The sequence below is a fragment of the Lagenorhynchus albirostris genome, chromosome 5 (genome assembly GCF_949774975.1).
Source record: "Lagenorhynchus albirostris chromosome 5, mLagAlb1.1, whole genome shotgun sequence".
Taxonomy (NCBI): Eukaryota; Metazoa; Chordata; class Mammalia; order Artiodactyla; family Delphinidae; genus Lagenorhynchus; species Lagenorhynchus albirostris.
Window position 1 is genome coordinate 87,973,551 of NC_083099.1, and position 24,486 is coordinate 87,998,036.

The window sequence follows — 24,486 nt, forward strand, 5'->3', positions numbered from 1 at the left end:
TTCTCAGATTATGAATGATGTTAAGGATCTTTTCTTGTTTATGAGCCATTTGGAATTTCTTCTTCTGCAAAATACCTATTAAAGCCAATTGTTTTTTTCTTACTGATTTGGGAGAGTCCTTTTCTGATTATATGTGAAAATATCTTCCACCAATTTAGGGCTTGTCTCTTTACCCTATGGTGTGTTTTTTTTTTTTTTTTTTTTTTTTTTTTTTTTTTTATTTTTTTTTTTTTTTTTTTTTTTTTATGGTGTGTTTTGATGAGCAGAAGTTTTTAATTCAAATGCATAAAATTTATCAGTTAATTGCTTTTATATACAGGCACACCTCATTTGATTGCACTTTGCTGTATTGTGCTTCATAAATATTGCATTGTTCACAAATAGAAAGTTTGGGGCAACCCTGCATTGATCAAGTTTATCAGCACCATTTTTCCAACAGCATTTGCTCACTTCCTGTCTCTGTCACATTTTGGTAATTCTCACAATATTTCAACCTTTTTCTTTATTATTATATGTGTTATGAGGATCTCTGATCTTCGATGTTACTACTGTAAAAAGATTACAACTGGATGAAGACTCAGATGATGGTTAGCACTTTTTAGCAACAAAATGTTTTTTAAATTAAGGTATGTACATTGCTTTTTAAGACATAATACTATTGTATCAAAACTACAATAAAGTATCACCTCACACCAGTCAGAATAGCCATCATTAAAATATCTACAAACAATAAATGCTGGAGAGGGTGTGGAGAAAAGGGAACCCTCTTGCACTGTTGGTGGGAATATAAATTGATACAGCCACTACGGAGAACAGTAGGAGGTTCCTCAAAGAACTCAAATAGAACTACCATACGACCCAGCAATCCCACTACTGGGCGTATATCCTGAGAAAACCATAATTCAAAAAGAGTCGGTACCAGAATGTTCACTGCAGCACCATTTACAATAGCAAGGACATGGAAGCAACCTAAGTGTCCAGTGACAGATGAATGGATAAAGAAGATGTGGCACATATATACAATGGAATATTACTCAGCCATAAAAAGAAACAAAATTGAGCTATTTGTAGTGAGGTGAATGGACCTAGAGTCTGTCATACAGACTGAAGTAACAGAAAGAGAAAAACAAATACCGTATGCTAACACATATATATGGAATCTAAAAAAAAAGTGGTTCTGAAGAACCTAGGGGCAGGACAGGAATAAAGATGCAGATGTAAAGAATGGACCTGAGGACATGGGGAGGGGGAAGCGTAAGCTGGGACGAAGTGAGAGAGTGGCATGGACATACACTACCAAATGTCAAATAGATAGCTAGTGGGAAGCAGCCGCATAGCACAGGGAAATCAGCTCTGTGCTTTGTGACCACCTAGAGGGGTGGGATAGGGAGGGTGGGAGGGAGACACAAGAGGGAGGGAATATGGGAATGTGTGTATACACATAGCTGATTCACTTTGTTATACAGCAGAAACACATCATTGTAAAGCAATTATACTCCAATAAAGATGTAAAAAAAAAAAAGACGACGTAATACTACTGCACACTTAACAGACTATAGTATAGTATAAACATAATTTTTTTTTTTTTTTTTTGCAGTACACGGGCCTCTCACTGCCGCAGCCTCTCCCATTGCGGAGCACAGGCTCCGGACGCGCAGGCTCAGCGGCCATGGCTCACGGGCCCAGCTGCTCTGCGGCACGTGGGATCCTCCCGGACCGGGGCACGAACCCACGCCCCCTGCATCAGCAGGCAGACTCTCAACCACTGCGCCACCAGGGAAGCCCTAAACATAATTTTTATAACACTGGGAAACCAAAAATTCATGTGACTGGTTTACTGTGATATTCACTTTATTGCAATACTACCTTTATTACAGTGGTCTAGAACTGAACCCACAATGTCTCCAAGGTATGTTTGTACTAAGAGTTACCTGTCTACTTCGAGGCCAAATTACTATATATATCACATAGTAATTTGACCTTGAAGTAGACCAAATTTCTTGTTCTCTACAGAAATTTAAGAGATTGACTTATCCCTTCAAATGGTAAGCACTGTTGTTTAACAGTCTGTGTCCGATAATTCCAACATCTCATGCAGGTCTGTTTCTGTTGTCTTGTTTGCGCTGGCTGCTGCTTGTGGAGTCTTCTTTACTTGTATGCCTGGTTATTCAAGCAGATGAATCCTTGAGTTTGAATAATGAAGGTAGAAATAATCTGAGGCTTAGAATGCAGTACCTTTCTTTGTTTTCTTCTGCTAAGCTAGCTCCTGAGAACACTATCCAGTCCAGGATCTCCTTAATTTCAGACTACTCAAGTGATATAAACCAGGCCTAGAAGTCTATAAGAAGACTGGTTTACTACACGTGTACTATTATTCTGAAAACTGTTAAGCATTTGGGTACCAGGAGAATATAAGAAAGGTTATTAGACATCCCATCTTGAGCAGACTTGCATTCAGATATTTGTCTCTCTCACTTCCCAAGGTTCTCGAAATCTTAGTTCATCATCTTAAGTGTCTCTTCTGAATTGTCTAATGTCCCCAAGGTTGAATACAGATTTCAGCTTTCGGTACTAGGTTTATTTCTCTGTTTCCACCTTCTCTTAGATTTGGTCTAGTTATATTCCACACTATGTTGTTATTTCTTTGAAGTTTTCAATGGTTTTTAACATTTCACTTGCCCATCCCCCACCATGGGAGACTTAATGTGACTAACCTGTGCCATCAATAGAGGCTTTTATCTTCGAGGAACTTAAAAAATTACCTTAAAGTCAATTTTAAATTGTTATTTCTACTTCTTCTGAAGGGAATCAATCTCCTGGTTGTACACTTCAGTTGCTTTCTAAAGTTACTTTTCTCATATTCCCCAACATTTAAGTTAACTTCTCTGCACCCTTCCCTGTCTAGTAGTTTTGTTGTTGCTTCCTCTTAAGATGCTACCCAATGCCCTATATACTCTGATTTGGGGGAGCATGAAGTTTTCCCGGCCCTGCATTAATGCCAGGATTGTTAAGCCTACTTCTTTCTGTTGGTTCTTTCATCCACCTCAAAAGTTCCCTCTCACATGCACATAGATCAGTACTAAGCCAAAGACTTCAGAGGGCCATTCTGTAGGTCTCTAAAGCACACACATTCTCTCTTTCTCTCTCATGTTCCCTTCTTTCCAGTATTCTGTTCCACAAATTCTAATCACCTGTCCAATCTGTCTCTTAAACTCAGTGAGACTAGCATTCTCTACCTGAATTCCTTGTCACTGAGCTGTCACTGGAAACTGCCTAAGGAGGAGGCTGGAGCAATTGTAGAACTCATCTTGTTTATTTTCCTTCTTTCAGGGATCATAATCCTACCATGCCTATTAAGTTGCCTAGTTTTTTTGTTGCTAGAGAGAGAAAGGGTCAATCCAGTCCCTGTTACTCCATCATGTGCAGCAGTGGAAATCTTTTTTTTTTTAATTACAAAAGTAATATTACTAAAAATTGGAAAAACAAAGAAAACTTATCCACAACTGTAATATCTTAATACAGTCATTATCATATTCTTCCATTTCCTTCTCTTATTTGTTTCTAGTTTCTATATAGATGTAATCATGGCATACCTACAGTTTTGCGGCTCATTTTATTTTCAAGCAGCAATACTTCTCTTAACTATAATTTTAACAACTATATAATATCCCATATATCAAAAGGAAGTAACCAATTGTACAACTCTTCTGCTATGGGGCATCTGTTGTTTAGTGTTCCCAAAGCTTTTTGCTATATTACATTTCCTTAATTCACTTTCTATTACTACTACTCCTTTGAAACTCTAATGTCACTGCCTAATCTATACACTCAATACTTTTCTTTGCCTGTTCTCTTTGACTGATTTGGTAAAATTTGATACTTAGTGCAGTTCTTCCCAATCAGTTCCAAAAGAATTAAGTTCTAATGCCTTCAGGTATCTGCTGTAAGTAATGAATTAACTTCTGGGCTATGCATTTAGAATGATAGTAGCTACGTGCCAGCCTTCGGAGAACTGATAACATGGTCACTGAAATCACTTTCTGTATGGCTTGATTCTCACTGTGGGAAAAAGCTGCTAGAGTAATCTTAAAAACTTCTTTCTTCTCTTGATATGAATAATATTACTTTGACAGTTTTTCTCAAAGCTATCTATTTGAACACCTCATCTCTATTTCTTCCAATCTCTGCCCTAATAAATACTGAGTCTTAGGCCTTCAGTTACTTTTTATAAGTTTCTTAAAAACTTTTACCTGATAAACACTACTACCTGGATGATCCCTGATTTTATTTGCTTTTGATACAAAGCTTGACTCTATAGTTTCTAACCACCTACCTGGAATTGTTTGCCTATGTATCCTCCAACTCAATAAGCCAAATGTTGAGTTCATCGTCTCATCCTCCCAATCCCCAACATGTTTTTCATTCAGATATGCCCATTTAAATTAATGGTAACATAATTTACTCAATCACTAAGGTTCAAAACCTGTTACTGTTCAAACCTCCCTAGTTTATTATATATAGTCAGTTACAACGTTCTGCTAATTTTTCCTTTGTAGTAGTTCCCTTCCTCACTCAAGTGAAAGAAATTAGAAAATTAACTTCAAGCTTTCATGGCCTCATGGCTGAGGCATTATGATTTCAGGACTCTTCATTTCAATCCATCAAAAACACCAGACTCATCATCTTAAATCACAACTTTCATCACATTACTTCTAAATCAGATCTACGAGTTAGGTATCCCTCTAAGCAAGGTGAGAAGATGGTCAAAGCAGTGTTTCTCAAACTCTACTGTGCATAAAAAGTACTTGCGGATCTTGCTAAAATGTAGATTTATCATTCAACAAGTCTGGGAGGGGTCTGTAATTCTGTATGTCTAACATATGATGGCAGTGGCAGTGATGCCACTGCTGCTGGTTCATGAACCATGCTTTAAACAGCGAGAATCTGGGACTTCCCTGGTTGTCCAGTGGTTAGGGCTACATGCTTCCACTGCAGGGGACACAGGTTTGATCCTTGCTCAGGGAACTAAGATCCCGTATGCCATGCAGTGTGGCCAAAAATAAATAAATAAATAAATAATAAACAGTAAGAATCTGAGAATAAAAGAAGAGAGGTGAGAAGTACAATGCTGTACACTAAGTTTGCATTTCCAGCAATATAAAGCTCAAATTCCCCATCTTAATATTTAGATTACTTTAAAGTGGTCCTGCTCTACCTTTCTAGCCTTTAATTCTTGTATTTTATATAAATCCTTTGAACAATCAACAAATTACTCAGTGGTCCCGCAGAGGACACTTGGCAATGTTGAGAGACATTCTAACTTGTTGAAACTTAAGGAACTGCTACTAGCATCTAGTGGGTAGAGGTCATGGATACTGCTGAACAGTCTACAATGCACAGGACAGCTCATCACAAGAATTCCAGCCCAAAAGTTCAACAATGCCAATTCTGAAGAAACTCTGCCCTAATATATGCTGTTTTCTGCCTCCCTGCGTTGGCTCATTCTCCTCCCTATACTTCTTTCCTTTTTGCCTACCTAAAACCTATCCACCATTCAAGGACTGGCTCAAGTACTTTTCTACATAACATTTCTAATCTACAGAGTTTATTTATCCATTCCTATACCCTACTTAAATAACATTTAGTGTATTACTGCTACATACCAGAAACTCTTACAGGCTTTAGGGATATAAAGTTAAATTTTAAAGTGCACAGTTGCAGTCCACCATAAATTTATAGTGAAGAAGACATACAATAAGCATTATGTTAATTGCTACAACACAGATAAGCTCAAGATACAAAGGCAAAAGAGCAAAAAAACCCCATCAAATTGCAAAGGGGTAGATATTTCAAGAATGGCTTCCAAAAGGATGTGGTTTGGGGCTTCCCTGGTGGCACAGTGGTTAAGAATCCACCTGCCAATGCAGGGGACACGGGTTCAAGCTCTGGCCCAGGAAGATTCCACATGCCACTAAGCAACTAAGCCCGTGTGCCACAACTACTGAGCCTCCACTCTAGAGCCCGCGTGCCACAACTACTGAGCCTGCATGCCTAGAGCCCATGCTCCACAACAAGAGAAGCCACCGCAATGAGAAGCCCGCGTACCATAACGAAGAGTAGCCCCCGCTCGCCACCACTAGAGAAAGCCCGGGTGCAGCAACGAAGACCCAAGGCAGCCAAAAATAAATAAAATAAATTTATTTTTAAAAAAAAAAAGGATGTGGTTTGATGAGTAGTAAATAGAAGAATCTAGAAGAAAGAGACAGGAGGAAAAAGGTGGCAATCCAGGCATAAGAAAACTACACATGTAAAAATATAAGTGTTAATGAAGTGTAAATAGTTAATTATGATTATAAAATTTGGGTTGCTGGGAGAAGTAGAGCAAGGAGTGGAATAGATGAAGTTAGAGAAGAAGACCCAGCTAAAAGCGTGACTAGTCTTATACTACCAACAGTCGAGTTTTAAACCACTGAGTATTGTGTTAATTTAAGGGGAATTACTAAAATTTAAAGCAAAAAGTCTTATTCACGAGTTCTCTCTTCTACATGCGAACTATTTTTCTATTTTTTCTTGACACTGAATTTTTCTGTGACTTTTTTTACCCCAATGGCTTGCACTTGATTTTTCAGATATTTATGCCCTGCCTTCCAATCAAAACAGGTCTCAAAGGTATCAATTTTGTAAACATAAGTTATATTTTTCCCACAGCTCCTAGGGCAGGCTCTTAAACATTAAAGTCTTCAAATATTTAATGTTATTTCTATTTTTAAATAGTATTTCTCAACATGAAAAAATATATAACATATTTGGACAAAATTTCTTTCCTGCACATCAGTGACCCTGAAATCATGCCATTAAATATTAGAGGCTGTGTAGTTATTTGGTTCTCTGGAAGCAGACACTGAGATCAAATGAGGAGTACAAAAGGCTTATTAGGGAACAACATCTGGGAGAAAAGTGAAGAAGGATTGAGTAGGGAAAGCTATCAGCAGACCTTACAAAGTCCCTGACAGGCAAACAGGCAGATTCATAGCAAAGACCACCCATTAAAGGAGTTCCACTCTGGGTGGAAATGGCTACAGTTGCTTTTACTCCTTAATCCTCCTTCTAGTATTATAAAAGTACTCACCAGCTATTCCAAATTGGTTTACCTTTCACTGCAGGTGACTATTTTAATGCTAATAAGCTCTTCCTAAATTCTGCTATAAACTTTAATAGTTTTCAGATAGGAAAAGGCAGAAGATCTTTCAATGCAAGCAACAGACCAAGATTCAAATAGCTATGCAAATCCGCAACAGCAGAAATAAAATCTGATTTGAAAAACAAACATGAGATGTCAATGGCTCTAAGACCACAGTCACTTAAAAAATGGAAAAGCTTATTTAAAGATGGTAATTTAAAGGTTGAAAATTTGAGGGGAAATAATGAAAATAAATGTCAAAGAATCTCAGCACTTAGTATTATAAATAAAAAACAACCTTTCATGAAGAAAGTAAAAGAGTTATAAATTACACAGCTTTATATTGATACACAGATAGGGACAAGATTTAGTTTAAACTGAGAGTCTAGAATCATAGAATTTTATGACAGAACTTGAAAAAACATATCTGAATTATTTTATTTTAAACCTACATTTATATATAATTTCAATTATTTTAAGTTCTTGAAAATACTTTTACAATAATCCTCACCACACCACCAAAATATGCAATTTAAGTACACCTACCTAATACAGTTACAGTTGTAGAGGACTGAGCATTTCCAAGTGGGAAGGTAACAGCTTTGCATATATATTGTCCAGAATCAGAGAATCCTATGTTATGTAGAGTAATTGTTGCATCATTAAGTGAATAGTTTTTAAACAAGACTCTTCCCTGATATTCTCCTTGAACAGAGAATCCATATTGAGGATGATGAACTGCAACAGTCTGTGCACTTTTGCCATGTATCTTCTCCCATAAAATTTGTGTTATAGTTTCATTTCCTTCAATTAAACACTTCAGCGAAACATTCTTTCCCCATACTGCTGTGACATGTGGCTCCACAATAACTGGTCCAGCTAAGGCACCTAAGGAAAAACAAAAAAGCGTAGTTCTTAAAAATGAAAAAAAGTTACATTAACATATTATCAAATTCCCTCCCTTCCTGTTTTCCTCTTCCTTCTTCTCCTTGTGTAAGTACACACACACACACACACACACACAGACACTAATGACCGAGTAACAGGAAGGACTGAAAAGAGCTAGATGTTCCCAGGGCTGGATTTAAGACCCAAAGAATGATTCTCAGGTGAATCAAATAATCACCAATATGTGTTCCAGTGGAAAAGCACTAGATTGGGCCAAGAGTAAGCTTAAGAGCAGGTCCTTCCCCAGTCAAGCCACCAGGTAAGGTCCCAGCCCTAGCTGACATCCTGACTGCAGCCTTGTGAGAGACTCTGAAACAAAGGACCCAGCTGATCTATGCCTAGATTTCTGACCCAAAGAAACTGAGAGGTGATAAATATATGCTGTTTTAATACTATTAAATTTTAGGGTATTTTGTTACTCAGCAACAGATAATTAACACATTTAGGATCTGTCAAACCAAATATAATACCAAAGTTTCTTCCTTTGGAGAGTTCCTCTACCAAAAATCTGTATAAAAGACTTCATTAAAGATAGACCAATTGCCAGAAAACATGAATTCAAAAAACACATATAAATGTGAAATTAAGTTTTTCTATCTCACAGATGAAAAAAAACTATTCTACAAGCAAAAGTTAAAATAAAATGATACCAAACTTCACTTTTATAATAATGATTTCCTTCCTAAAAGCAATGGATGAAATATACATCATTTTTAGGAACATAGGACTAATACTCATGAATACTAAACTCAAGCAAGATGATCTTCACTAACAGGTATATTAGAACATATATAACAAATCCTTGGAGAGTTTACAACTTACATACATGTCCTGGCAAAATAAATGCTCAAACTAAAAAGTAAACCAATATAAGCACTTGAATATAGAAACTGTATAAATACCTTTAAAATTTAGAGTTATGTCTAGTTAATATTTTTAAATAAATACAAAAATGCAGAAAAGTAGCACTTAAAAAGATAACCAAGAAAAATGTGTTTAAACATATTCAACAGTTCTAAACAACAAGACCTTTACACAATATTATTTCCATGAATAATATTTTTTCCTTCTTGGGAAGAAAAAAAACCATAAATGAGTATATTAGATAGATACATACATGGATACATACATAGCTAGATAGCTAGATAAGAGGGCAAACTTTACCACCCAAGAGATGATTGAGGATATTACAAAAAAGGACTGACAATTCACACTGACCATACTTAACAGCTATGGCAGAAAAAGGCTTTCTTTTAGCCACTCCACCAAAAAAGTATCAAGTCCAAAAAATGTACCATCATTATGTAATTATGCTTTACATAATATGTAATTATGCTTTCAAGCATAATTACAAAGCTTTTAAAATTTAACCTAAAACATATAAAATATGAAAGTATTCTAATGCATTTTAACAAGCTATTGTAAGCCTAGTACTATACCCAAAACTATGCAAATGAAAGGGCAATTTACAAATATTGAAAATTTCATATAATATTATGAAAGAACACACAGCTCTTTATTTAAAGAAAAAGACACAATGACCAAGTAGGATATTCAAGAATGTAAGGATATTTTTAAACTATTCATCACACTGAAAGGTCACGTAACTTTCTCATCTGATGCCAAAAAGACATTTAATAGAATTCAATATTCATTATCTAATTTTTTAATTAATTAATTTAATTTAGACATTTAATAGAATTCAATATTCATTATCTAATTTTTTAATTAATTAATTTAATTTTTGGCTGCGTTGGATCTTTGTTGCTGCACGCAGGCTTTCTCTAGTTGCGGCAAGCAGGGGCTATGCTTTGTTGTGCTGCACAGGCTTCTCATTGTGGTGGTTTCTCTTGTTGTGGAGCACGGGCTCTAGGCACACGGGCTTCAGTAGTTGTGGCACACAGACTCAGCAGTTGTGGCTCACGGGCTCTAGAGTGCAGGCTCAGTAGTTGTGGCGCACGGGCTTAGTTGCTCCACAGCATGTGGGATCTTCCTAGACCAGGACTCGAACTTGTGTCCCCTGCATTGGCAGGTGGATTTTTAACCACTGTGCCACCAGGGAAGCCCTCATTATCTGATTTTTAAAAAATAAGTAACAACTGAGAAAAGGAGTCTTAATAATAAAGTAGATTTTTCTCAAATCAATGGCCATCACAACGCTAAAATTTAAAAGGGGGCATGGTTATTAATGAAAGACCAAGACAAGATGGTGCACTGTCATTATCATCATTCAACTTAGACTAGAAATTCCCATTCAATGAGACAAGAAAAGGAAAGAAGGAAGAATAAGAATAAGAAAGGAAAAGACAAAATTATTATTTGAAAAACCTATTACTAGAAAAACCTAAGAAGGCCAAGTAAAGTGCTATTAGGACAAATAATGTGGTTGCTTGCAAACCATGCAAACTGTATACAAAATGTATATTCATCATGCCATAACAAGTGATAACCTTTACAAACTTACTGTAGAAAAAGTCAATATTTGCAAAATATTAACATTTAAAACACCCATGAATAATGTTGTAAAGAATCTAGAAACCTGAGAAATTAACTTGAGTAAATGGAAGATATGTTCCTGAGAAGAAAGACGTAATACCTACTACTTAGACAGCAAATCTCTCCATGTTAGCACACAAATTCAATGCAACTTCAGTAAAAACCATGACAAAACTTATTGAAACTAGAATAGGGACACTATGTTTAAAAAAAAAACCCACAATAGCACAGTAAAGGGGAGAAAGAATACTAAAGTAAAAATAATAAAAACCTTAATGTCTTAAAACAATTCAAAGTACACAAACAGATCAACATATAGAATGGCATACAATATGTAATATGTTGTACAAGTGGGGAAATAATGAATTAGTCAAGACATGATGAAAGGACAAGAGCTAATATTTGGAAATAGATCTACCCCTGCTTTACTAAACACACACACGCACACACGCACACACACACACACAAATCCAGATGGACTGAAGATATAAATGTAAAAAAATGAGCCACATATTCCATATATACTGACAATAATTTTTTATATACTCTGGAAGATAAACATTAGTTACTCTAAGGAGGGACACTACTAAGGATTAAAGAAAGAACTTTTAGTTTTTACTTTGTGTTCTTCTTTGATGTCAGAATCACAGTAAATAATGTTCAAAATAAAAGCAAATAAAAAATACAGAATCATCTTCCTCAGGTGGAAGCAGAAAAAAGATAAAAGAAGTATTATGGACTGAATGTTTGTGTTCCTCCAAAATGTATATATTGAATACCTAACTGGTGGTGGGGTCTTTTTGTGGTAATTAGGTTATATGAGGGCAGGGCCCACAGGCTGGCATTAGTGTCCTCATAAGAAAAGGAAGAGAGAGTAAAGCTCTCTCTCCCTCTCTGTGAGGACAAAGCAAGAAGGTGGATGTCTACAAGTCAGGAAAGGGTCCTCAACACCCTCTGCTTGCACCTTGATCTTGGATTTCTCAAACTCACAGAACTATAAAAAATAAATGCCAGATGTTTAAGCCAACCAGTCTATAGTGTTTTGTTATAGCAATCCCACCTTACTAAGACATTAAGTATCAGAATTAACTTGAAGGGACAGTGCTAATGATATCTCCTTACAACCTTAAGAATAACAGCTTATGGGGTAGCAATACTTTTATCAGGCAGAACAGACTTTAAAACAAAATCCAGAGCAAAAGACAAAGGAGGACATCATATAATGATAAAGGGATCAATCCAAGAAGCAGAGGTAACACTTGTAAACATATATGCACCTAATATAGGAGCACCTAATAGGAGCACCTAATAGGAGCACCTAAATATATAAAGCAAATAATAATAGACACAAAGGAAAAAACTGACAAAATATGGTAACAGTATGGGATTATAATACCCTACTTACATCAATGAATAGATCATCCAGACAGAAAACCAATAAGGAAACAGTGGTCTTAAATGACATATTAGACCAGATGGACTTAATAGATATCTACAGAATACATATCTCATCCCAATACAGAATACACATTCTTTTCAAGTGTACATGGAACTTTCTCCAGGAAAAAACACATGCTAGGCCACAAAAAGGTCTCAGTAAATTTAACAGACTGAAATTATATCAAGCATCCTTTCTGACCACAATGGTATGAAACTAGAAATTAATTACAAAAAGAAAAATGGAAAAAATACAAACACGTGGAGACTGAACATGCTACCAGAAACAAATCACAAAAAAGAACACCACAATGTGTCCATGAACAAATCAAAGAGGAAATCAAAAAATATCTTGAGACAAGTGAAAACAGAAACAAAACTTTCCAAAATCTATGGGACACAGTAAAAGCAGTTCCAAGAGAAGATACAAGCCAACCTCAAGAAACAAGAAAAGTCTCAAACAACCTAACTTTCCATCTAACAGAATTAAAAAAGAAGACAAAGCCCAAAGGTAGCTAGTAGAAGGAGGAAAATAATAAAGATCAGAGCAGAAATAAATAAAATAGAGACCAAAAAAAAAAAAACCCAAAAAAACCCCACCAACAGAAAAGACCAATGAAACCAAGAGCTGGGTTTTTGAACAGAGAAACAAAACTTATAAACCTTTAGTCACAATCTTCCAGAAAAAGAGAGCCCAAATAAAATTAGAAACAAAAGAAAAGTTACAGCCAACATCACAGAAGTACAACAAACAATCATAATACCACAGTTATACACCAACAAATTGAACAACCCCCCAAAAATGGATAAATTCCTAGACATTGCAATCTTCTAAGACCGAATCAGGAAAAAATAAATAGAAAATATGGACAAACCAATTACGAGTAATGAAATTGAATCAGTAATCAAAAAACTCCAAAAAAACTAAAGCCCAGGACCAGACAGCTTCACAGGGCAATTCTACCAAACATTTAAAGAGTCAGTACCTATCCTTCTCAAACTATTCCAAAAAGCTAAAGAGCAGAGAACACTCTGAAACTCATTCTGCAAGGCCAGCTTTACCCTCATACCAAAATCAGAAAAAGACACGACAAAAAAAGAAAACTGCAGACCAGTATCTCTGATGAACACAGATGCAAAAATCCTCAACAAAATATTAGCAAACAGAATTCAACAACACATAAAAAGGACCATACATCATGATCAAGCAGTATTTCAGGATGCAAGGATGGTCCAATATCTGCAAATCAATCAATGTGATACACCACATTAACAAAGTGAAGGGTAAGAAAAGCACATGATCATCTCAACAGATGCAAAAAAAAAAAAAAAGCATTTAACATCTATTTACGATAAACTCTCAACAAATTTGGTAAAGAGGGAACATACCTAAACATAATAAAGGACATTTACGACAAACCCACAGCTAATATCATACTCAATGGTAAAAAGCTAAAAGCTTTTCCTTTAAGATCAGGGACAAAACAAGCATGCACACTCTTGCCACTTCTATTTAACATAATATTGAAAGTCCTAGCCACAGCAATCACACAAGAAGAAGAAATAAAGGCATTCCATTTGGAAAGGGATAAGGAAAACTGTCATTGCAGATGGCATGCTACTATATATAGAAAACACTAAAGTCTCCACCAAAAAAAATTAGAAATAATAGATTCAGTGAAGTTGCACGTTACATAATCAATATACAAAAACTGGCAGATTTCTATACACAATGATAAACTATCAGAAATAGAAATTAAGAAAACAATTCCATTTACAATTGCACCAAAAAGAATAAACACCAGCAGTGCAAGAGTGTTCCCTTTTCTCCACACCCTCTCCAGCATTTATTGTTTCTAGATTTTTTGATGATGGCCATTCTGACTGGTGTGATAATTGATACAGCCACTATGGAGAACAGTATGGAGGTTCCTTAAAAAACTACAAATAGAACTACCATATGACCCAGCAATTCCACTACTGGGCATATACCCTGAGAAAACCATAATTCAAAAAGAGTCATGTACCAAAATGTTCATTGCAGCTCTATTTACAATAGCCAGGAGATGGGAGCAACCTAAGTGTCCATCATCGGATGAATGGATAAAGAAGATGTGGCACATATATACAATGGAATATTACTCAGCCATAAAAAGAAATGAAATTGAGTTATGTGTAGTGAGGTGGATGGACCTAGAGTCTGTCATACAGAGTGAAGTAAATCAGAAAGAGAAAAACAAATACTGTATGCTAACACATATATATGGAATCTAAGAAAAAAAAAAAGGTCATGAAGAACCTAGGGGTAAGACCGGAATGGAGACGCAGACCCACTAGAAAATAGACTTGAGGATGTGGGGAGAGGGAAGGGTAGGCTGTGATAAAGTGAGAGAGTGGCATGGACGTATATACACTACCAAACATAGAATAGATAGCTAGTGGGAAGCAGCCGCATAGCACAGGGAGATCACCTCGGTGCTTTGTGACCACCTAGAGTGGTGGGATAGGGAGGGTGGGAGGGAGGGAGATGCAAGAGGGAAGAGATATGGGAACATGTGTATATGTATAACTGATTCACTTTGTTATAAAGCAGAAACTAACACACCACTGTAAAGCAATTATACTCCAATAAAGATGTTAAAAAAAAGAATATTGTATAGGCAGTTTTATATCTTTATCCAATAAAATGATTCAGAATTTTCAAAAACAAAAGAATAAAACACCTAGGAATAAATTTAACCAAGGACAGGAATTCCCTGGCAGTCCAGTGGTTAGAGCTACCAAGGGCCCAGATTCGATCTCTGGTCAGGGAACTAAGATCCCACAAGCTGCATGGTGTGGCCATAAAATTAAAAAATTAATTTAACCAAGAAGGTGAAGACCTGTACGTTGAAAGCTATAAGACACTGATAAAAGAAATTTAAAAAGATGCAAATAAATGGAAAGATATCCCATGTTCATGGATTGTTAAAATACCCATACTACCCAAAGCAATCTATAGGCTCAATACAATTTCTATCAAAATTCCAGTGGCATATTTCACAGAACTAGAATAAAATTCGTATGGAACCACAAAAGAACCCTAACAGCCTAAGCAATTAAAAAAAAAAAGCTGGAGGTATCACACTCCTTGACTTCCGACTATACTACAAAGCCATAATAATCAGAACACTATGGTATTGGTATAAAAACAGACACATGACCAATGGAACAGAATAGAGAGCCCAGAAACAAACCCACACACAAAAACTCAAAATGGATTAAAGACCCAAATGCAAGACCTGAAAACATAAAACTCCTATAAGAGAGCATAGGCAATACGTTCTTTGAAATTAGTCTTAGCAATATTTTTTTGGATCTGTCTCCTCAGGCAAGGGAAACAAAAGCAAAAATAAACAAATGGGACCAAATCAAACTTAAACACTTTTTCACAGTGAAAGAAACTAACAAAACGAAAAGACAACCTACTGAATGGGGAAAGATATTTGAAAATGGTATGTCCAATAAGGGATTACTATCCAAACTAAACAAAGAACTCATACAACTCAATATCAAAAAACTAAACAACCCAATTAAAACATGGGCAGAGGACCTGGACAGGCATTTTTCCAAAGAAGAAACAGATGGCCCACAAGTACAAGAAAAGATGGTCAACATCACTATCATCAAATACAAATGCAAATCAAAACCACAATGAGATATTACCTCACAACTGAGAATGACTATCATCCAAAGAAACAAAAAATAACAAGTATTGATGAGGATGTGGAGAAAAAGGAACCCTCATGCACAGCTGGTGGAAATGTAAATTGGTACCGCCACTATGGAAAGCAATATGAAGGTTCCTCAAAATATTAAAAATAGAACTACCATATGATCTAGCAATTCCACTCCTGGGTATTTACCTGAAAAAACAAGAGCACTAATTTGAAAAGATATATGCACGCCAATGTTCAAGCAGTATTATTTACAACAGCCAAAACACAGAAATGACTTAAATATCCATAAAGAAGATGTAATACACACACACACACACACACACACACACACACAAATGGACTATTAGTTATAAAAAAGAATAAAACTTTGTCATTTGCGACAAAATAGACCTGGAGGATATTTTGCTTAGTGAAATAAGACAGAGAGACAAATATTATACTGTATGTTTTCTCTTTTATACAGAATCTCTTTATTTGTATCATCATATACAAATGCAAATCAAAACCACAATGAGATATCACCTCACAGATAGAATAAACTAGTGGGAGAGAGGGGAGGGGAGAGAGTTATGAAGCGGGGAGAGAAGGGAAGAGAGATGTGAAGAGGGGCACAACAGGTGAAGGGGTTCAAGAGGTACAAACTACTAGGTACAAAATAAAAAGTTACAAGGATACAATGTGCAGCACAGGGAATATAATCAATATTGCATAATAACTTTGCGGCATATTCTATATCAAATTACTATGTTGTACACCTGAAACTAATATAATATTGTAAGTCAACTATACTTTAATTAAAGAAAAATTTTTGAAAAATAAAGAAAGAAGAACCATGGTTAATGGCCACCATTATTAAAGAGAATATTTGGAGATAGGAAAAAGAAAAAATGGATCCACTGAATCAAAAATGTATTTAAAATATTTTACAATACGTAAACGGGGAAAACCACTCTCAGCATAACAACAAAGACAGAAAAACCACCAAGGAAAAAGTTGATAGATTTGACCAAAAAAACTAACCCTCTAATAATTGAAGAGCCTGAGCAGATATTTACCAAAAAACTATAAATGGCTTTTTTTAACGTGTTCAATTTTACTCATAAACAAATATTAATGTAACTATCAGGTTTTTCTTTTCGATTTTTTTTGTTTTAATTTCTAGGAGATTATGAGTGGTTTTTTACTTTCTAATTTTTCTACAGAAACATTGAGTAGTTTTTGCTTGTTGCAAAAGTCAATTCTGGTGTAAAACTTTTTTGTTTCAACCCTTACTCAAGGCTTTATACTACCCTTTAAGTACTGATAATTTGGCTCTCCCTTAGATTCCATGAGCTTCTAATGACCTATCTCCTTGTTTTTCAGTTAGCCACAGTTAGTTTCTGTTGCTTGCAAACAAAAGTGTCTATTACATTTCCAATCCTAGACTAAACCCAAAAGTTAAAAGCCACTTCTGAATAAGATTTTCCCCCATGGAATCTAAAAACTGTGGAGAGGGCTTCCCTGGTGGTGCAGTGGCTGGGAGTCTGCCTGCCAAGGCAGGGGACACGGGTTCGTGCCCCGGTCCAGGATGATCCCGCATGCCGTGGAGCGGCTGGGCCCATGGGCCATGGCCGCTGGGCCTGCGCGTCCGGAGCCTGTGCTCCGCAGGGGGAGAGGCCACAACAGTGAGAGGCCCACGTACCGCAAAAAAAAAAAAAGTGGAGAAACAGATTTTCCTTTGTGGTTCTTAGACCAAGGTCAATATTAGAATGCCTCACTACTCAAGAGCTCCCAAACATTGAGCCTCTTCTTCCCCCCACTTTCCCATCTGAAGCTTCACTGGAGCATTTGACTGGAGAGCAAAAGTGTACTGGAGAAACAACTGTTTATTACTAAAGATCTAAGTTATTTGAAATATGTTCTTCATTAATGGTGATGTAAAGCCTACAACATAAAGAGGCTAAGAACAGCAAAGAATTGAACCTATCATATCTGGCAAGACTTTAACTTTGTAATATCCTGGCTACTGCACACTCTAGAAGCCAACGAAAAACATGATAAGATACGATGTCCTGTTTCTGCTCTGTGTGTCTATTTGATATAAATCAAATAAAAAGTTTTGTAGTTAATCAACTGAACTTATTATCCTTTCAAAGAGAAAGAGAGAAAGGATTGCTTTTCCCCTACCTGTGGCTCCCATGAAAACACAAGAACCAAGAATAAACAACTGTTCAGAATTTTCATGTGTATTTGTAAAGTCATTCAGTGAGTATTTAGAGTACCCAGAGGATTCAAGTCATCAGGAAATATATATATATTGATCAAGAAGCTTCTAACAGAAAAAAAAATGTATATAGGACTGATGTAACTTCTACGGATTTTTTCAAAACAAAAACAAACAGAAAGACTTGAGATTCATATTAGAGATCACATTAAAGAAAACTGATTGAAACGGAAGTATGAGTAAAGTGGCAATTGTCCAAGAAATGAGCCAAGAACTAAAAGAAGTCATCACAAATCTATCTCTAATACTATCCTTTTTGATATTTTAATATTATCATTTACTACATTTTACTTTTCAACCTACAAGAAATGACAGGCATCTTGGACATTTTAGGTCCCAGGATCTTCCAAGTGTTAGGATCTACAGAATAAGTATATGCAAATAGTATACAAATGAAACATTTATTGATTGTGCTGTGTCCAACTACAAACAACACTTCCAAACATCTCTAAAGTAGGGATCCTTTCAGACTCCTCAAAATTCAGCATAATTTTTTAAAGCAACGACTGAAATACATATACATTTTCAAGAGACTAGTAAAATCAGAGAATCTAGGTATCCTCAACAATTTCAGCACACTGATTCAGTAATTAGTCTGACTGTTTTAGACTGATAAATGTTTGCCACGTCAACTTCAAATATGTAACAAAAGTCTTTTCAACAATATCCCCAAACAACACTCAAAACAGAGATAAGTGCAGACAGAGTAGAGCCAAGTGACTAATAAAATGTGAAAACTATAAGCTGAAATCTCAAATACTATTAGAGTATGAAAGAATCTCTAACTCTGGGATCATAGGAGATCCTATACTCTAAGGAAAAGCTTGGATCACATATCAAAAATGGTTGAGAGAATCCAGGGCATTAATCTATCAGTATGTATTAAGTACGTACTTTGTTTCCAGACACTGTTCTAGGGGCTGGGAATAGTACTGAACAGAGAGATGTCCCTGTCCTTACAGGGTTTACATTCTAATTGGAAAGACAGAATTAACAAGAAAATAAAAAGATACCAGATAGTAAGAACTATGGAGGAAAATAAAGGAAGGTAAAAGGGACGGTTATTACTTTACGAGAGAACCGTAACTTTTTGATCAAAGAGTGATAAAAGAAGGCCTTTTTAAAATAACACTGGAGCAGAGATTTGAAAAAAGTGAAAAAGTGGGAAAAAAGAACCTTTCAGTGTCCCTATAGTGAAGTGAGAGGAAGAATGGCAGGAAATGAGGCCACAGTGGCAGCAGGGGACCAGACTACACATTTGTAGGACTTGGCTTTTATTAATCCTGATAAAATGAAAAACTAGACAGTTTTTAGCAGAAACATGACATATTCTAATTCACCTTTTAAAAGGACTAAACCAAGGATTCCAGTTAAGAATGTATTTTGTTAAAGGAGGAGAGAGAAGACGGGGTCTGGACCATACTAATCAAAGTGGCAGTGTTAAGTAGTGGTCAGATTCTGGATATACTGTATTTTGAAAGCACACCAAATAGGATTTTTGGTGATGGAACCAAATATTGGGTCAAAGATAAACAGAGAAACCAAAATTACTCCAAAGTTATGGCCTGAATAAGTGGGATGGTGGAGTTGCCATTTACCAAAATGAGAATTAGCAAGTGGAGCATTTTTAAGGGGTAGAGTTCAGAAGTGCAGTTTTCAACTTGTTAAGTTTGTGATACCTATTTCACAACCAAATGGATATATTTATAAGCGGCTGAATACATAAAAGTATGCTGTTCTGGAGAGAGTGATGGACTGAGAATGTAAATTTAGAATAATCAACCTATAAAAAGGTATATAAAGTAATTAGGCTGAATGAAACCACTAAAGAGTATTAACAACACAAAGACTAAGAACCCATGGAGCATTCAAACATTTAAAGGTTTGGAAGTTAAACAGAATTCAAGAAAGACGGCAAAGGGTGGCCAGGGAAGAAAGAAGAGGACCAAGAAGTATCCTGCACAATAAGTTAGCAAGTACCTAGAAAGAGAGTGATCAATTACTCCAAATGCTGTATAGGCCAAAAAAGAGGACTGATAAGTAACTAATGAATTTGGCAACTGTCTTTAGTGAGTGGTGAGGATAAAAACTTGATTGGACTAGATGTGTGATAGTATGGACACGCTGATTCTAGCCAAGGAAGAGTAACAGGATATACCCACCTGCTTGAAACAACCATATCAAGACAATAAGCAGCAGGCAACAAAAGAGAATGATCCCCGAGAGACAGCAAACACACAGATGAGCCAGATTACTGGACTCAGCTTACCGCCCATAGTGAATTCCAGAGCCACAACTAGGGAGAGAGAACGTAAAGAACCAGGCAGTCTCCCTGAGTCCTATGCAACCTCATATTGAAGATTCTACCCAGTACAAGCAGCCAAGAAAGCAAAATAAAAGGCATCCAGATTAGGAAAGAATAAAACTGTCTTTACTTGCAGAAAATACAATCATCTGTGTAGACTATCAGATGGAATCTACAAAAAAGCTACTATATCAAGGGTGATTAGCAAGGATGGTAGTAGTCTTATGTAGGACCTAAGATCAATACACAAATATCAATTATATTTCTATGAATTAGCAATGAAAAATTGGGAAGAAATTTTCAACACTGGTGTTTAGCATTAAAAAAAAGATAGGCTAAGGAGAGATCTGACAAAAGCTATGAAAAACTAGTATAGTTAAAAGCTGCAAAATTGGCTGAGAGAAGTTAAAGACCTAAATAAAATAAATGGAAAGGCATACTTGTTCATAGATTAGAAGATTCAATATTTTTTAATTTAATTTATTTTTTATACAACAGGCTCTTATTAGTCATCCATTTCAAACATATTAGTGTATACATGCCAATTCCAATCTTCCAATTCACCCCACCCCTCAATTTCCCCCCTTGGTGTCCATACATTTGTTCTCTACATCTGTTTCTCTATTTCTGCCCTGCAAACTGGTTCATCTGTACCATTTTTCCAGATTCCACATGTATGCGTTAATATATGATATTTGTTTTTCTCTTTTGGACTTACTTTACTCTGTATAACAGTCTCTAGGTCCATCCACGTCTCTACAAATGACCCAATTTTGTTCCTTTTTATGGCTGAGTAATATTCCATGGTATATGTACCACGTCTTCTTTATCCATTCATCTGTCGACGGGCATTTAGGTTGCCTCCACCTGGCTATTGTAAATAGTGCTGCAATGAACACTGGGGTGCATGTGTCTTTTTGAATTATGGTTTTCTCTGGGTATATGCCCAGTAGTGGGATTGCTGGATCATATGGTAATTCTATTTTTAGTTTTCTAAGGAACCTCCATACTGTTCTCCATAGTGGCTGTATCAATTTACATTCCCAACAACAGTGCAAGAGGGTTCCCTTTTCTCCACACCCTCTACAGCATTTGTTGTTTGTAGATTTTCTGATGATGCCCATTCTAACTGCTGTGGGGTGATACCTCACTGTAGTTTTGATTTGCATTTCTCTAATAATTAGTGATGTTGAGCAGCTTTTCATGTGCCTCTTGGCCATCTGTATGTCTTCTTTGGAGAGAGGTCTATTTTGGTCTTCTGCCCATTTCTTGACTGGGTTGTTTCCTTTAATATTGAGCTGCATGAGCTGTTTATATATTTTGGAGATTAATCCTTTGTCCGTTGATTCATTTCCAAATATTTTCTCCCATTCTGAAGGTTGGCTTTTTATTTTGTTTAGAGTTTCCTTTGCTATGCAAAAGCTTTTAAGTTTCATTAGGTCCCATTTGTTTATTTTTGTTATTTCCATTACTCTAGGAGGTGGATCAAAAAAGATCTTGCTGTGATTTATGTCAAAGAGTGTTTTTCCTATGTTTTCCACTAAGAGCTCTATATTATCTGGCCTTACATTAAGGTTTTAATCCACTTTGAGTTTATTTTTGTGTATGGTGTTAGGGAGTGTTCTAATTTCCTTCTTTTTCATGTAGCTGTCCAGTTTTCCCAGCACCACTTACTGAAGAGACTGTCTTTTCTCCATTGTATATCCTTGCCTCCTTTGTCATAGATTAGTTGACCACAGGTGTGCGGGTTTATCTCTGGGCTTTCAATTTTGTCCCATTGATCTGTATTTCAGTTTCTGTGCCAGTACCATATTGTCTTGATTACTGTAGCTTAGTAGTATAGTCTGAAGTCAGGGAGTCTGATTCCTCCAGCTCCGTTTTTTTCCCCACAAGATTGCTTTGGCTATTCGGGGTCTTCTGTGTCTCCATACAAATTTTAAGATTTTTTGTTCTATTTCTGTAAAAAAATGTCACTGATAATTTCATAGGGATTGCATTGAATCTGTAGATTGCTTTGGGTAGTATAGTCATTTTCACAATTTTAATTCTTGCAAGAACATGGTATATCTCTCCATCTGTTTGTGTCATCTTTGATTTCTTTCATCAGTGTCATAGTTTTCTGAGTACAGGTCTTTTACCTCCATTGGTAGGTTTATTCCTAGGTATTTTATTCTTTTAGTTGCAATGGTGAATGGGATTATTTCCTTAATTTCTCTTTCTGATCATTCGTTGTTAGTGTTTAGGAATGCAAGAGATTTCTGTGCATTAATTTTGTATCCTGCAACTTCATTCCAAATTCACTAATTAGCTCTAGTTGTTTTCTGGTGGCATCTTTAGGATTCTCTATGTATAGTATCATGTCATGTGCAAACAGTTGACAGTTTTACTTCTTTTCCTCTCTGTATTCCTTTTATTTCTTTTTCTTCTCTGATTGCTGTGGCTAGGACTTCCAAAACTATGTTGAATAATAGTGGCGAGAGTGGATATCCTTGTCTTGTTACTGATCTTAGAGGAAATGCTTTCAGTTTTTCACCATTGAGAATGATGTTTGCTGTGGGTATGTCACACGTCCTTTATTATCTTGACATAGGTTCCCTCTATGCCCAGTTTCTGGAGACTTTTTATCATAAATGGGTGTTGAATTTTGTCAAAAGCTTTTTCAGCATCTATTGAAATGATCATATGGTTTTTACTCTTCAATTTGTTATGTTAATATGGTGTATCACATTGATTGATTTGTGTATATTGAAGAATCCTTGCATCTCTGGGATAAATCCCACTTGATGATAGTGTATGATACTTTTAATGTGTTGTTGGATTCTGTTTGCTAGTATTTTGTTGAGGATTTTTGCATCTATAGTCATCAGTGATACTGATATGTAATTTTCTTTATTGTAGTATCTTTGTCTGGTTTTGGTATCAGGGTGATGGTGGCCTCGTAGAATGAGTATGGGAGTGTTCCTTCCTGTACAATATTTTGGAAGAGTTTGAGAAGGATGGGTTTTAGCTCTTCTCAAATGTTTGATAGAATACACCTGTGAAGCCACCTGGTCCTGGACTTTTGTTTGTTGGAAGACTTTTAATCACAGTTTCAATTTCATTACTTGTGATTGGTCTGTTCATACTTTCTGTTTCTTCCTGGTTCAGTCTTGGAAGGTTATACCTTTCTAAGAATTTGTCTACTTCTTCCAGGTTGTCCATTTTATTGGCATAGAGTTGCTTGTAGTAGTCTCTTAGGTTGCTTTGTATTTCTGCGGTATCTATAGTAACTTCTGCTTTTTCATTTCTAATTTTATTAATTTGAGTCCTCTCCCTCTTTTTCTTGATGAGTCTGGCTAATGGTTTATCAATTTTGTTCATCATCTCGAAGAACCAGCTTTTAGTTTTATTATCTTTGCTATTGTTTTCTTTGTTTCTATTTCATTTATTTCTGCTCTGATCGTTATGATTTCTTTCCTTCTGCCAACCTTGGGGTTTTTTCTTCTTTCTCTAGTTCCTTTAGGTGTAAGGCTAGATTGTTTATTTGAGATTTTTCTTAGTTTCTTGAGGTAGGCTTGTATAGCTATAAACTTCCCTCTTAGAACTGCTTCTGCTGCATCCCATAGGTCTTGGATTGTTGTGTTTTCATTGTCATTTGTCTCTAGGTATTTTTGGATTTCCTCTTTGATTTCTTCAGTGATCTCTTGGTTATTTAGTAACGTATTGTTTAGCGTCCATGTGTTTGTTTTTTCCCTATAATACATTTCTTTCTCTTTTTTTTTGCACCTCTTTTTTTTTTTTTACATCTTTATTGGAGTATAATTGCTTTACAATGGTGTGTTAGTTTCTGCTTTATAGCAAAGTGAATCAATTATACATATACATATGTTCCCATATCTCTTCCCTCTTGTGTCTCCCTCCCACCCACCCTCCCTATCCCACCCCTCCAGGCGGTCACAAAGCACATTTCTCATCTCATAGCATTGTGGTTAGAAAAGATGGTTGATATGATTTCAATTTTCTTAAATTTACTGAGGCTTGATTTGTGATTCAAGATGTGATCTATCCTGGAGAATGTTCCGTGCACACTTGAGAAGAACGTATAATATGCTGTTTTTGGATGGAATGTCCTATAAATATCAATTAAATCTATCTGTCC

General features: G+C 36.0%; 1 protein-coding gene across 1 annotated transcript in view; it reads right to left on the reverse strand.

Moving 5' to 3' along the window:
• The window catches only part of NECTIN3 (nectin cell adhesion molecule 3), a 130,237-nt gene that overhangs the window by 80,318 nt on the left and 25,433 nt on the right, over nucleotides 1-24,486 (reverse strand). Inside the window, exon 2 of the mRNA XM_060149048.1 lies at nucleotides 7,727-8,068. Coding sequence (XP_060005031.1) covers nucleotides 7,727-8,068 — 342 coding nt within the window. The remainder of the gene's footprint in view (nucleotides 1-7,726; nucleotides 8,069-24,486) is intronic.